Raw genomic sequence first — 16,073 nt, 5'->3', positions numbered from 1 at the left:
TTACCTTCATTCCTTCCCTGAAACCTGAACCATTTTTATTGAACCATTTTTACTGAAGCTTTATCATGTGACCTTGCCTTTTTAGGAAGACCATTCTTTCACTCTCACTCAAGGAAGAGAACGAGAACCTTGCACATAGTAAGCAATCAAGACATGTTTGCTTTCTGAGGGACTCTCTCTAATATCTACAGCGTGGCCACTTTCACATAGTTTTGCCACGTCAATCCATCTTCTTCTTGTGCTTTGAAATTTTAATCTTCCTATTCTTTCATCTTCTATGACTAATTTCTTCCAGCCTTCTAGCTTGTTTGCAAAGGCATGGCCCACCTATTAGCTTACTTAAGAGGAATACCTGAACTCAAGTGCAGAGAAAACCGAATGTAGGACTGACTATTTATGGTCTTTGCCCAAGAGTAAGCACTGAGCACATTTGTTAACTGACTTCCTGCCTCGTGGTGATCTTGCTGCTTCTTGCAGGTCACTTATGACCTAGTTTATGCTGTCAAGGATTGCTGATTGATGCTTCTCAGTTGCCAAGTGAATTGGCTTTATGGCCCTGAAAAAAAAAAAAAAAAGCTTTATCTCATTAAACTCATTCATTTATTCAATGAATATTAAATAAAACCTTCTAAGTATCACACACTCTTCTAGAAGCTGGAAAAACAACAGTGACCAAAACGGACAAAGTCCTTGTTCTTGTAGAGCTTACATTCTGGTGACAGTTTGAACTGACACTCTCAGTGGAAACTGAGCTGACCATTTGATTCATCTTAGAGTGAGTACTCATTTCTAGAGGTGAGTTGACCTCAATATCATCACCAAAAAGTCCATACAATTGGCCAACATTTCTTTTCTGTACATATAAAATACGTTATAAAATATATTAGTTATAAAAAATGAACAGTAAGAAAATAATTGGGCATAAATAAATGGTCACACATTTCTCTCAGTTTACATTCAGCACTTCTGGACAAACAGCCTGAGTATATGGAAAAATTGTATGCGGGCAGGTAATTGGTTTGGCATTTTAGCAAGGCTTTTAAAATAGTTAATTATAATGCAATGCATTGCTGTTAGTTTCAATCGTTTACATTATTTCTGTACATTCTAGTAGGAACTAAAGGTAGATGGTCATAGAATTTATTGTTGGAGCCAGAACTGTTTTTGATGGGCAAAGGGGGCATTCTTTAAAAGTATGTTGTGACAATGAGTATAAAAAGGGAACATTTTGGGAAAACCAGAATGCACATTCACCCCAAATACAAGAAATCCAGTCTCACCTAATTCTTGGCATTTTGAAATAGCAAGTTGCTACTAGTCTATTTCCTCTATTCCAGGATTATCATTAAGTGAGTTCATCATAACTAGATCAAATTATGTTTCATCAATACTTTTATGAAGCAATTCTTCCTTTAAATCCTTCCACTTTGGGATGTGGGGATTAGACCCTTTTCTAATTAAAAAGGAGGGGACTTTCAGGGATTCCAGCTCTAATCCTTAGCTTAGATGGTTCCAAAGCCCTATATATAATAGTGAGTACAATTTATTGAGTGACCAGTATTTTAGACACTTTTATAAGTATTATGGTCAGTCCTTACAACAGCTCTGCCTACAAGAAAATATTACTTACTTTTCCAGATTAAAAAAATGGGAACCAAATGGATTAATTACCCAAGATGGTACAGTAAGTAATAATAAGCAAACTGTATTTGAGCCCACGTCTGTCTGGTTCCAGAATCTATTTTTTTCACTATGCTCTACTGTCTCTCTATTCAAATGTATGATAGAAAACTTACGTGAGATGAAGATATAATGATGATCTCTCCCATGTACTCTGGAGTTTTATAGCTCTGGTCCCAGACCCATACTAAGCATTTCTCTGCCTCCCTCCACTTTCCTCTTTTACACTGGAGATTCACATCTGGTAGAGAAACCTGGAAAATGATAATAACGTCTTATGTCTGAAAGTACTTTTGCACTCTAACATGGTCCCTGCCCCGCACTCATACCCCAACGCTGTGAAGCTCAGACTTGAAGAACTAGCTCTGTCTGTGTCTCCTCCAGGAAACTTTCTTAAAACCCTCAGGCTGACTGCCAACTCTTCTACACCTCCTACTCCACCTGTGACAACCTGTCTTATACCTTACTATAGCTTTTAAAATCGTTTATGTTTCTATCATCTTCAATAGACTTTATGCTTCTGTGGGGCAAAGATCATGTTTTATTCATACTTGAACCTCTCTGTGCTCCAGGTTGCTTATCTTTAAAATAGAGATAATAATAGTACTAATCTCATAACATTTTATTTTATTTCTTAAATCGACAAATAATAATTGTACATATTCATGGGGTAAACAGTGACTTTTAATACATATAATGTAAGTGATCAGATCAGGGTAATTGTTATATTCATCATCTCAAATATTGATCATTTCTTTGTGTTGGGAAACTTCAATATCCTCCTTCTGCTAATTTTAAACTATGTAAAATATAATTATTAACTATAACCATATTACAGTGGTATAGAACATTAGAACTTATTCCTCCCACCTAGCTGTAATATAGTATCCTTTTACAAATCTCTCCCTCCTTCCCCCTACCCTTCTCAGCTCCTCCTATCCTTTGTTCTACTTTTTACTTCTATGAAATCAACTTTTTCTTTTATCTTACACATACGAGTGAGAACATGTGGTGTTTAACTTTCTGTTTCTTAGGTTTATTTTTATTTTTATTTTTTTTTTATTTTTATTTTTTGAGACGGAGTCTTGCTCTGTCACCCGGGCTGGAGTGCAGTGGCCGGATCTCAGCTCACTGCAAGCTCCGCCTCCCGGGTTTATGCCATTCTCCCGCCTCAGCCTCCCGAGTAGCTGGGACTACAGGTGCCCGCCACCTCGCCCGGCTAGTTTTTTGTATTTTTTAGTAGAGACAGGGTTTCACCGTGTTAGCCAGGATGGTCTCCATCTCCTGACCTCGTGATCCGCCCGTCTTGGCCTCCCAAAGTGCTGGGATTACAGGCTTGAGTCACTGCGCCCGGCCTCTTAGGTTTATTTCATCAAACATAATGTCCTTCCATTTCATCTATGTTGCTGCAAATGACAGGATTCCATTCTTTTTTATGACTGAATAATATTTTATTGTGTATATGTACCCCATTTTCTTTATGCATTCATTTGTTGTTGGACACCTAAGTTGATTCCATATTTTGACTATTGTAATAGTGCTGCAATAAACATGTGCGTGCAGATGTCTCTTTGATATACTGATTCCCTTTCTTTTGGATAAATTCCCAGTTGTGGGATTGCTGGATCATATGGTAGTTCTAGTTTTTTTTTTTTTTTTTAGAAAACTCCATACTGTTCTCCATAGTGATTGTACCAGTTTACATTCCCACCAACAGTGCATAAGAATTCTCTTCTGTCTGCTTCCTCACTAGCATGTGCTTTATTTTCTTTGTCTTTTGATAATAGCCATCCTAACTGGGGTGAAATGATATCTCTTTGTGATTTTAATAGGCATTTCTCTGCTGATTAGTGTTGTTGAACATTTTTTTTCATATATTTGTTGGCCATTTGCATGTTCATATAGCTTTATAAAGATAATAGTCATTAAAATATTTAGAATCCTTATAGTGCCTGGCACATAGTAAGCTCTGAGCAATGTTAGGTCAATATTATCATCATTTTGTTATCATGGTGAGTGTAGTTAATGTCACATAGTAAAGTACACAAAAACATGTATGCTAAATGTTACTAGTTTATGAAATATTTTTATTGTTATCTATGTTCAGGACACTCTGTAGACTACACTGAAGAAAGAAAAAGGAGGCCATTTAAAAAATAAGAGTGGGAAAAAGGAACAAGATATATACATAAATTATTCTGATACAGAATAGAAAATAGTGATGGAAAAGTAAAACACCAGTTTTGGAACCATTAGTGAGCGGATCATCAGTGTTCTTGGTAGAGAATATTTTCAGACTGAGAGTATCAGGGAAGACTGTAGAAAGGAGATGGAGTTTTTGTTGAATCTAGAGGAAAATATAAGATTTGAATTTGTAGACACTTGTGGTAGGTAGTAGTTTGAAGAGGTCAAGATCTTACAGCAATGATTATGTAAGCAAAGGTAAGAAAAATCTTGACAGAGGCCGGGCGCGGTGGCTCAAGCCTGTAATCCCAGCACTTTGGGAGGCCGAGACGGGTGGATCACGAGGTCAGGAGATCGAGACCATCCTGGCTAACACGGTGAAACCCCGTCTCTACTAAAAATACAAAAAACTAGCCGGGCGAGGTGGCGGGCGCCTGTAGTCCCAGCTACTCTGGAGGCTAAGGCAGGAGAATGGCGTAAAATCCGGGAGGCGGAGCTTGCAGTGAGCTGAGATCCGGCCACTGCACTCCAGCCTGGGTGACAGAGCCAGACTCCGTCTCAAAAAAAAAAAAGAAAAATCTTGACAGAGGAGCTATTACGATCAAGAAGGTAGTTTTCTCAGTCAAGGTTTATCCATTGTACTCCAGATGCGCTGACCCCTGCAATTTCCCCACATGTGGGAAACTAGACTGCATAATTTGTGGTGGTGGGGGTCTGTGATCCCACTTTCTCCTGGTTTACAAAAAAGGAAAATATTGAGGTTTGTTTAGGATAATATGTCTAGGAATTAAGCTTGGAGAAGAATGGAAGGATCTTGAATGTCAGACCACAAATTTTGCATTAAATTTGATTTGCTTTCTATTTAATAAAGCATCTGGGTTCTTAAAATTATGAATAAAAATAATGATAAATTATGAACTAGAAGGTTCTCCCTATTCTTATTCACTGTAGATAATGGGAAGGCAGTTATATGAAAAAGTATTCTGGATTAGATGGCTTGCCTCTGCCTTTGAGGTATGACGCTTAGGTTCTGAACCCAGATCTGGTTCACCATGTGACTCTTATCACGTGCCACTCCTCCCCTGCCTTTAGCTTCTCTGTCTGTAAAAGAATAAATGTGAAGAGCACACAGATGCATTCTAAAGATATCTCCCATTCTAAAACCTTTGAGAAGGAGTGAGCATGCAATGGGGTGCAGTATTAAGAGCAGAAATTATTTATCTCAATGAAATAGGCTGTTGTTCTTAAGGAGGAACACTACTCCTACCCTTAGCCTACTTCCTAAGCCTATTCAACACTGAAAAGAAATCCTGAGTTTTGTGATTCTTCCAAACATATACTTTGGCGTACAATTGGAGAACCTAAAAATTAGTAGGCCCTAGGTTGTGGCCTCTGCAATCTGATACTCTTAAATGCTGAATGGATCCAGGTGTTGCTGACCCACAGCAGTTCATTAGTGGGAGTCCTCCACTAATAATGTCCATGTGTGGCTGAACCATCCATGGTTAATATTTGTAATCATGGCCCTAAGGCATTGGAAAAATCAAAGGATGCCCTCTGAATCACCAGAAAAAGATTAAATTAGAGATAACTCCAGGTTTCTTGTTGGGATTACATTTTATTATATTTCAATGTTTTGAAAATTGCGACTAGAAGCCTACTGTGGAAGAATCTTTTGTGAACTGGAGTATGTGACGAATCTGCACATCTCCTTCCTTAACCATTCCAGATAACAGGGTTTTCTGGACTTCCGGAGAATAAGATTATTATTCTCAAGGAGAGATGATCACCTCAGGAAAATTTGGACTATTGAAAGAAATAAAAGTAGTAAATCCAACACGATTTTTCCTATTAAACATTTTGCGTAGAAACTAAATACAGTGTGGGCTTTAGAAATATTTTAATATGAAGGTAGTACTTCAAGAGATTTTTGGTTTTGCATCTTCCTCTAGAGCTGTGTACAAGAAAAATATTCTATCCCTGCAACTTCACAAAAATGATTAAGTATTGCATTTGGAAGTACTTATTATCAATAAGGCGCCTCCCCACCTTTGGGGACTTCTTGCAGGTTGTTGGAAAAAAGCTAAAAAGAGCACCTCAAAATACCCTCAGTGGCTTTGTTTGAAGAACTTTAGAAGCCTTGGAGCCTGCTCATGGAACAGTTTTGAGGTGGAGGCAGGCAGGAAAACACTGAGTTTGAGTAACAAAGAAGCGAGAGAATATTAACCTTTGACAGTTCCGTAAGTACTCTCACCCCACTCTCGAAAAACAAAACAAAACACATACAGGAATATAGCAAGCAATGTGAAGTCAGTGAGGAGAGGAGAGGGAAGCAGACAGCTGGAAAGTTACTGCAGCAAGTAGAAAGAGAAACCCAAATTGTGAACATTAAAAACGATTCGTAAATCTCTCCTCTCTGCCTTCTGAATAAAACCATACCCTGCCTGGAGACACTAGCCTCCTCTAAGACTTCAGTAATTCGTCCTGATGCACGCAGTACCAGTCCAATCCATTTTCTAGTTTGCAGAGGAAAATCCGGTCCGGCGTTTATTTTTAGCAGCGCTTCCCTGTGACCGAATGCTACAGCTCCTCAGCTGGGATAACTGAGGACCGTATTGGGGAGCGAGGCGAAGGGGGCGGGGGAGCGGGAGGCGGTGAAAAGGGGAGGGGGGACGCCCTGCGCATGCGTGCCAGCGCCCATGCAAATCTGCTGTACATCCAGAGAGCAAAGTGGGATGATCTGTCACTACACCTGCAGCACCACGCTCGGAGGACAGCTCCTGCCTGCAGCTTCCAGACCCAGGTAAAAAAAAAAAAAAAAAAAAAAAAAAATCTAGGCGGGCACCGTGCATGCATTTCAATATCAGATGCGCGTCGCAACGTATCCCCTGTAGAGGCAATCTGCTGCTGCTCCTAAGTGTCCTTTGGTGGCTGATTGCAGCTTCAAGGTTTAAGAAATCCCATCTTTCAGGAAGCCTGAGGGGAAGGAAGGAAGTACTGGCGAAATCATCAGATTGGCTTCCCAGATTTGGGAATCTGAAGCGGGCCCACATCTTCCGGCCAACTTCCATTGAACTTCCCAGCACTCGAAAGGGACCGAAATGGAGAGCAAAGGTATGTGGTTGTCCCTATCGGGGGACTTCCCGCTGCATGTGCGTGTGGCCAAGGCAATCCTCGGCGAGGGGACTGCAGTGCTTGGGGAGCGAGCATCATACTAGGTCGATAGAGGAGGAGATGCTGTGTCCGTTGCAGCACTGGGGAAGTGTGGCAGGAAGGCGACTTCTTTTTAACTCCCACAGCTTGGAAGACAGTGTTTAATACTCCATCAGTTGCGTAGTGAAGTGTGATGAGTTTTTTGGGGGGAGGTGGGGGAGTCCCCCCAAAATGGAGGAGGAGGAGGTATGTGTTGGTAAAGCATTATCTTTTCTTTATCATGGATGGACTCAGATAAATCTATTTCATTTGCTTTAGAATTGCTGACAGGCACGTTTGTATCTGATATCCAATAATGCATTGCTAAAAAAAAAAAATGTTTGAATTTCACCACCCCCACCTCATGAAGATGGTATTTCTGGGTGTGTATGACCACATCCTACTGCATTTTGAATATATATCAGCAGAGAACTTGGGTCTATTTGGAACAGCATGCGTTAGAACTGACCTCTAAGAAGAACAGTGTATGGGAGTACTGCTTGGTTTCCAAGCATAATGCATTTACTAGTTCTGGACATGTATATTTTAATGTTCTCCTCATAAGCAAATCTGCATAATGTATATATACCAACTGATAAATGAACTGTAAAAATCAACTTCTGAATGGCATATTGAACACACATAAACACAACGAGTGTTCTAATCACAAGATTAGATATCTTTTGGATTTAACCCCATCTATGCAGGTCTATTTCTCCTTTTCCTTAAAACGCCCACCAGGTTGTGAGAGCCTTGAGTGATATGGTGGTCGGATATCCAGGAGGCATACTGGATGTATTTAATTCTGGTGAAATCAGAAGAAATGATGTCAACTTTTATGAAACTATATTCATTACCCAGAACTCGGGAAGCTATATTTGAAACAGGATTTTATTTTTAAACCCGGAATGTCAGTCACTGTGGTAATGTACTCAGGATCAGAGAATGGTGGTGAGTTATCTATTTCTGGGCTGATTAATGAAACTGGAGTGTTGAATGATAGCAGTTCTATGTTCAATAAAGTATTTTAAGTATTTAATTGGCAGATTTAAAGTACTTGAACCTAGACAAGCATGTATAGTATAAAAAGAGCTGAATCAACATGGATTAAGACTAGCCGGCAATTTTCAGTTCCGGCAAATTATTCTTATGATACATTGATGGGCATCTCCATGTCTGACAATGATGTACACATATGAGAGAATCCATGTCTATAAATATACTTGAGGCATATATTATTAACTCTATTATAAACTCCATTTTAAAATAAAAAGCCAGTCCTTAACACGTAAAGGTTCGTAATATTCTAGTTGACTAAGTATTTCTGGGACATAAGGTTAACAACAGAAAAAGAGTATCATTTTACTATGAAACAGTTTTTCTTGCTTCGATGACACCTGGTATTTATTCACTCAATTTACTTATTTGACAAGGGTTCTTGGTAACAGTTTTGCCTCCAATGTATATACTCATTCCTGGTCAATCATCAAAAGAGGCAGTATCTCTCGGCAGTAATCTTTTCTTTTCCTTCGTTGCCCATAAGACATGCTGCGTGTCCCTCAGCATTCCAGGTGGTTTAATGGTCAGATTGCTAACAGAGTTCTAGCTATTCTTTCAGTCTTCTGAGTTCAGAAAGGAAAAAGAATCTCAGAAATATACCCAAAAAGAATCAGTTCAGAAGTTCTATGTCAATCCAGACAGCAGTGATATCACAGCACTGATCCAAAGACAATGAAGACTTTTGCCATAGGCCAACACTGTGCTCATTTTGCCGAGGTCCCATAATTGCCTCTGAAAAAAAATATGATGAAAGTCTTTATGCATGTTAGTTCCTGGACTTTCTTAATGAAGCTGTATTACCTGCTTGGCGATCAGATTAAGAATGGCTAATTACTTACACCTTGGCCTGACTTTCTAAGTTGATGCAAATGGCACAGCTAACGATGGTAGCTAACTTGAAATTTTTATTCCAGTCAAAAAGAGTGTATTAAGAGGAATGTGTATTGGTGCAATACTCTAATTGGTGCATCTTTCACGTTTTATGCTGCCATGTACAAACTTCTTCCCCCAACAGATTCAAATCTAATTCTAGGAAGACATTCCCTAATGTATGTATATATAATACTTTTCTATTAGAAACTCTTTAAAGATAGAGTCATATTGTATGATTCAGTTGAGGATTCCAGAGTTCTCTATCCCATACCCCGATCTAATGGCCCGTTTAGTCTTGAATCCCATTGCCTACACTTGACAACCTTCACATTACCTCTAGCATTTGAAAACCTTTCTAAGAGCATTTGTCCAGAGTCCAGAAAGTTGAACTTCAGCTGTTTACAAATAAGATCAATTTATTTTTGCTTCCTTATTTACAACTTTGCATCACTCCCTGTCATACACCATAAAGAAGAGAGGAAAATAAATCAATTGACCTGAGGTTCAATTCATGATCTAATTTCAGTGATTTTTGTGCACCATGTACTTAACATTGTCTCAAAGCTTTGGGTTGGTACACAGTCCGAGCAGCTCTGATGGAATTTGTGCCTTGCATATCTTAAGGGCTTGAGATTCTTAAATGAGTTAAAATGTTTAGTATTTAGACAAGTGGTGCACAAAGTTTGCTGTACACTAGAATCACCTGACATACTTTCTAAACATACTCATCCTGGGATGGCACCCCATACCAATGAAATTAGAATATTGGGCTGGAAGAAAAAAGCATATATATTTCCGTTAGAGGTCCCTAGGTACAGCAGTGTTTGAAAACCACTGATTGGCCGGGCGCGGTGGCTCAAGCCTGTAATCCCAGCACTTTGGGAGGCCGAGACGGGCGGATCACGAGGTCAGGAGATCGAGACCATCCTGGCTAACACGGTGAAACCCCGTCTCTACTAAAAAAAATACAAAAACTAGCCGGGCGAGGTGGCGGGCGCCTGTAGTCCCAGCTACTCGGGAGGCTGAGGCAGGAGAATGGCGTAAACCCGGGAGGCGGAGCTTGCAGTGAGCTGAAATCCGGCCACTGCACTCCAGTCCGGGCGACAGAGCGAGACTCCGCCTCAAAAAAAAAAAAAAAAAAAAAGAAAACCACTGATTTAGACTCTTGATAGTCAAAATGTGCTTTGCAGACAAATTTTTCAGAACTGCAGAATCTTCATATTTACTCCAGGTCTATTGAGTCAGAATTAGAATTTTGACAAAATACCTAGGTAATTTGTATGCACATTATGTTTGAGAAGCAAGATTTAGAGTGAGGAAAGAGGCTTTTTTCCTTCCTTCCTTCCTTCCTTCCTTCTTCCTTCCTTCCTTCCTTCCCTCCTTCCTCCCTCCCTTTTCCCTTCCTCCCTTTCTTCCTTCCCCCTCCCTCCCTTCCTCTTCTCCTCTTCCTTCATCTCCCCCTCCCCTCCCCTCCCCTCTTTTCTTCTCTCATTTTCTAGCCCTTCTCCTCTCCTCCCCTTCCCTCCCCTCCTTTCTTCTTTCCTCCTTTCTCCTCTATTCTCCCCCCCTTTCCTCTCCTCTTCTCTCTCTCTGTCTCTCTCTCTCTCTCACACACACACACACACACACTCACCTCCCACTGACCCCCACCTATATCACACTTTTCTTTGTCTAGGTAGATTTCCAGCCTCAAGCTGGTGTATTACCTATAGAAACACCTGTAGAGCTTTTCAAATGTAAAGATGCTTAGGCCATACCCCTAATAATTTGGGTTTAATTAGTTCTGGGGTGGGATCTTGGCATAAGTATTTTTAAATGACTCCCAAGTGATGCTAATGGATGACCAGAGTTAACCACTGGTGTAGGGTGTTACTGCTGGTGGTCTACAGACCGGCAGCATTTGCATCACCTGGGACTTTGTTAGAAATGCAGAATCTCAGTCCCTGCTCCAGATCTACCAAATCAAGTCTGGATTTCAACAAAATCTAATGGTCATTTCTATGCACCTTAACATTTCAGACGCACTGGTGTAGATCTCGGGGAACTGATTGTACCTGAGAATGAATGACACCACTCCAGGCATCTCAGCAGAGAAGATTGGATATTATCTGACTAATAAAGATGAAGGCTCGTGGATATGGGATCATGTTCTAGGTCTTCTGGTTGTTTTTGGAAACAACAAAAATGAAATGAAAAAGACACTGCGTGTCTCACAGTTAGATCAGAAAACAAACTTACTTTTAAATACCCTTGCTGCTCATCCTCCAATCACTTACTTTCAACCCCCAATTATCCTTAAATATTTATTCTGTATATTCATGTTAAGCTCCTGACAAAGTCTGCTGTTAACTCATGGTAATGTGATGATATTTGACTACTTAAATCAAGGCGCTTCTAAACAGAGTAAATATAGCTTTATCCTTTTCTATTGTCATACTTCTCTGTTCAACCCTTTTGAGATTCCTTTGACATGTCCCTTGCCACATTAAATTAATATTTTATTGGTATATTTTATATGACCTAAGTACTTGTGTGTCCCTCACATACTGCATTTCTTACAATCAACATTGTGATTTTTGTGCTTTTTATTTAAACAAATATTTACTGAGCATCTGATATGTACCCCATGTGCCTAGTTCTGAGAATGTGAAAGAAAACTAAGATGCAATCTCTGATCTTGACAATTTCACTCTTCTAGCTTCACTACTATATTAACCTTCTTGTGGGCAAAATCTGAGCCTTTAACTTTCCAGCAACCACCTAGGTGTCTATCTCAGGTAGGACATTTTAGTTTGCATAGTGGGGACTCAGATTATATGCGTTGGATAGCCTTAATTAGTTTTTTAGGCCAACTTCATGGATCTAGATGATTGTAAGTTGGGAGAAGTGCAGGAAATTTAGGTACCAGGAGGGCTCCCAGAAACATCAGTGTGATTCCAGAACTTGGAAGGGAGTAACTTGACTTGCTCTCTCAAGAGAGACCTGTACATGTATTCCCAGGGAAGATTCAATTCTCTGTTCTAGATTTCATACCAGCCATCCGAGTTCAGTCTGGGCCATGAACCAACACACTTAAGGTGTAGAACAGTCATTTCTCTGAAGCCAGGATGATTTACTCTGCAGGGGAGAAAGGAAATGTCTATGCAATCATTAGTATATCAGAACTGGAAAGTGGTTTTAAGAAGAGCTATTTTGTGGTTAAACAATAACAACAACAATAATGAAAGACTGAGCCAGTATAGTGAGATAACTAAAATATAATTCAGTAAAATCATGATGTGTAATCACTGAGCATAGGAAATACAGGTTCTCACTCCAGCTCTCATGGTATAAATTTGGACGAATCTTTTCCTCTCTGGGTATCAAAATTCTTAAATATCAAAGGGGGTCCAGTTCATTTAATTTAAAATACTGAGTTACCACATTGTTCCAGGCACATTATTAAGTGCGGGGGACAGAGTTATAAATAGTTTATTGACTTGCCCTCTAAAAGCTTACAATGTAGGGATATATGAACAGGATTAAGAGCTGTTGATTTCTAACATTTTATGGGTCTTCTCCATTAATCTTTCAGAGTTCTAGTAGGTTATCTGGGGGGCTGGAATATAAAGTCTTACAGTGATTAATGAGCTCCAAAGAGGCAGTTAACATTCCACAGCCATAATTCCTGCCCTGCCTTTTGTTTCCCCTTTGGTTTATTTAAACAAAATTATTGTGCGGGAGAACATTTGAACTCAAGCTATGTACCTACTATAAAAGCTATTCCGCCTAGCTGGCTACCTGCCTAACCTGTTTCCTGCCTTAGGTTATTATGAGGCTTGTTAGCCTCAGTAATAAGTCTGGGGGAGGTCAACCTACTTAGCATTCCCTTATCCTTGTTCTTTTATGCTTTTAAGTTTTTGAAGTACCAACCTTATTAAGTATGGTGTTTTGTGCTACTGAGTGACCAATAAGAGTTTATTGCATCTGTTACTTTTGGGTTTCCTGATTTGTCACATATTTGCACCCATAAATAACGTTCACGAAACACTTCGTACTTCTTCAAAAGGCTTTTAATATCTACAGTCTCCCTTAAGACCCTGTTATTGGGCATTTTAACTTTATTTTATAACAAAACAAAGACTCATAAAGACTAAATGACTTAGGCAACTCATCTTACCTCTATTTCTCTGCAAAGTAAGAATTCTTATACCCATCCAAAGCACCATACCATAATATCATGATTATGATTTTAAACTCATGCTAATAAAGTATTTATAACTCTTTAGAACTATAATCTGACTTTCATCATTTTTTAACTGTGTCTGTCTTTACACTAGACTGTGAGATCCTGGATGGTAGAAATTGGTCCTCTGCCATTTTGGTAGATTCAGCAGCAAGTACATGCATAGACACTCAATAAATCATCTTCATTAACTCCCACAAAAACTTAAATTTACCGAAAGGGATTTCTTTTGTGCTTATTCTACAGTTTTAATAGTAACTTCTCCAGCACCTGAATTTGTCTCTATTCTGCTAGGACTTAGTTTTGAGGCAGTTATATAACATCTTGTGGGTCTGGGGATGGAGATATATTGAGCCAAGTATTACACCTTGGATGGATTTAAAACATAAACTGTGTAAATTCTGGCCACTAACAATGGTCTCAATCAGGGGTACATCTCAGAACCACTGGACATCCTGTAATACCTGCAACTCAGATATTTAAGAAGCACTCAGGTGATGAGGATGTACATTCTCAATTATGAATCCACAGATAAGCTCCAAGATGGTTACTATGAAACTCTAACACATACATGTGTTCTTTATCAAGAGCACTGTAGGACTCCTACTGCCTGGGCCTTTTCTGTTATTATCACCCTCTTTAGAGTTAAGAGAATGTGTGTAGAAGAGAGATTTCATTTCTGTACTACAGACTTGGGATTGAAAATAGATATGCAAAATAGATGGCAGGAGTTTGAGGCTAAGATGACATGCCATTTTCCCCAGCATCTTCTTCCTCATCTCCTTATTAGCATCCTTGCATGCAGAGCATGGTAGGATTTTTTTAGGATCTATGTCAATAGTTCTAATTTTAGCTTTCTCATCTCTCCAGTTACTTTTTGAAATAGTCCCTGTCTCCTTGTCTTTGGGAACGTGAGACTCCCACCCAGGGAGGCCGTGGTATTTAACTGCTGCGATGCCACTGATGGCACCTAGGCAGAAGTCCCAAAGGACACCTGTTGCCCCTTCACAGATCTTTTCTTTTTTCTTTAGTGCAACCTCTGCCTGACTTTTTACCTGAAACAAGCCCCATGACTAATGATTCAAAAAGCACACATAATTAAAAGTGGGACTTGAAACTACGTGAAAGAAGTAAAGGGAAGCTGCCATTCTGTGGTTAGGTTTTTGTTTCTCTCTTGTTTGTGGATTGGCCATTAGCCTGAGAAGCAGCCCAAAGGGACTAGACTGCAGGAAAAGAATCCAGAAACTTTCAGAGGCCATTCAGAAGATAACTAAATGCACCAAAGATTCCTTTAACAAGCAGGCAGGAGGAGGCAGCAATGCCAGTGTCTCCCTACCTCACTCACTTCTACAATTATCCCCCACGTGAAACAATCCGGTTTTCCTCGAATCCTGCAGTACTGATGGCACTCAAACAGACTGAACAAACCTCAACACAGGCACATTGGAAAATTTCTTTTCAGATACTTGGAAACTGAAAGATCTAGATACGCTTCCTGCTTCAAAATGTGTTGGGCTGTTTTTCTTTCTTTTCTTTTCTTTTTTTTTTTTGCCCTTAGTCTCTTTCACATATTTTAATACATTGGGGTTAGATTCTCTACAAACAAGACTATTATATAAGATTTATTATCTGATCATTCTAACTGTTTAAATCTGGAAAATTTAAAATTAGACTATTTACACATTTTATCTAACGGCTTTTCTTTCATTTCAAACTATTTTCAACATTTCTAGCACTATTTAAAATTGAATTTGGTTTACTTCTTTCTTTCTTCTGGGATTTAAAAGAGAAATACTTGCTATGTATCAAGATAAAGGTTTCCATGTAAATCACTCTTTATTTGCAAGCCTACAGATAATTTAAGATGAGACGAAATAAGTCCTTTTTTTTTACTATGGGCTTTGATTTGCATTAGCATAAAAAACAAACAGATTATGCAAATATAGCAAAACCCTCAATAACAATAACATAGCCGGGCGAGGTGGCGGGCGCCTGTAGTCCCAGCTACTCGGGAGGCTGAGGCAGGAGAATGGCGTGAACCCGGGAGGCGGAGCTTGCAGTGAGCTGAGATCTGGCCAGTGCACTCCAGCTTGGGTGACAGAGCGAGACTCCGTCTCAAAAAAAAAAAAAAAAAAAAAATAACATAAATGTGAGGGAGACAACCAAAGCAATAGCACAGACCAATCAGTGCCAGTCTTTTAAAATAAGACCATTGGTTGATTGATTCAATAAGCAGTATTTCCTTAGAACCTGCTGTTTGTTAGCTGTTCTAAGGCTGAGCCTTTCTAACTATAGTATGCACACTGGTGGGATTATGACATTGTATACTCCCGTGATGCACTGAGGCATACAATACAGATGGTGCATGTTCCGATGAAATATAACTAATATTCTAATGGATTAATCTAACAGACTACTTAGATTATTCTAATCTAACCTCTTAAATGCTAGAAGATCTGGGATCAGGTTATGGTTCCTCTATTTATTCCATGGATGAACCTCAAAGTACTCAATCTCGATCTCTCTTTCTCTCTCTCTCTCTCTCTCTCTCTCTCTCTCTCTCTCTTTTAACTCGGTTTGCCCATTATTGATTTTTATTTTCTTGTTACAAAGAAATTGTTATTTTAAGCTTGTTTGTATTCTTTCTTGATCCTCTTTAGGCTTAACTTCTATAGAAAATAAAACAGCATGATCATAATTACCACATCAAATTTTAAGGACTCAGTTTGGGTTTGAGCTAGCTTTTCAATGCTGTGAATTGTTCAACTGAAGTTGTTGGATTTATAACTCTATTGAGCAGTTAATTGGATTCTGAGTGAGAAAGCACTAAGACAGAGGAAAAAGTGCTACTTGGCTAAAG

At 39.3% G+C, this 16,073-nt stretch overlaps 1 protein-coding gene and 1 non-coding gene across 2 annotated transcripts in view; both read left to right on the top strand.

The window, feature by feature from the left end:
• Positions 1–4,437: 4,437 nt before the first annotated feature.
• LOC117084759 lies at positions 4,438–4,599 on the top strand. Its single transcript, XR_004437656.1, has one exon. It is a non-coding gene; the product is annotated as a U1 spliceosomal RNA (small nuclear RNA).
• A 1,926-nt stretch (positions 4,600–6,525) lies between these two features.
• FGF12 (fibroblast growth factor 12) overlaps positions 6,526–16,073 on the top strand; it is a 591,075-nt gene continuing 581,527 nt past the window's right edge. The window contains exons 1-2 of the mRNA XM_033213060.1: positions 6,526–6,667; positions 6,836–6,978. Coding sequence (XP_033068951.1) covers positions 6,966–6,978 — 13 coding nt within the window. The 5' untranslated portion in view covers positions 6,526–6,667; positions 6,836–6,965. The remainder of the gene's footprint in view (positions 6,668–6,835; positions 6,979–16,073) is intronic.

The sequence above is a fragment of the Trachypithecus francoisi genome, unplaced genomic scaffold, assembly GCF_009764315.1.
Source record: "Trachypithecus francoisi isolate TF-2019V2 unplaced genomic scaffold, Tfra_2.0 Lachesis_group0, whole genome shotgun sequence".
Taxonomy (NCBI): Eukaryota; Metazoa; Chordata; class Mammalia; order Primates; family Cercopithecidae; genus Trachypithecus; species Trachypithecus francoisi.
This window is presented reverse-complemented; position numbering and strand designations above follow the sequence as displayed.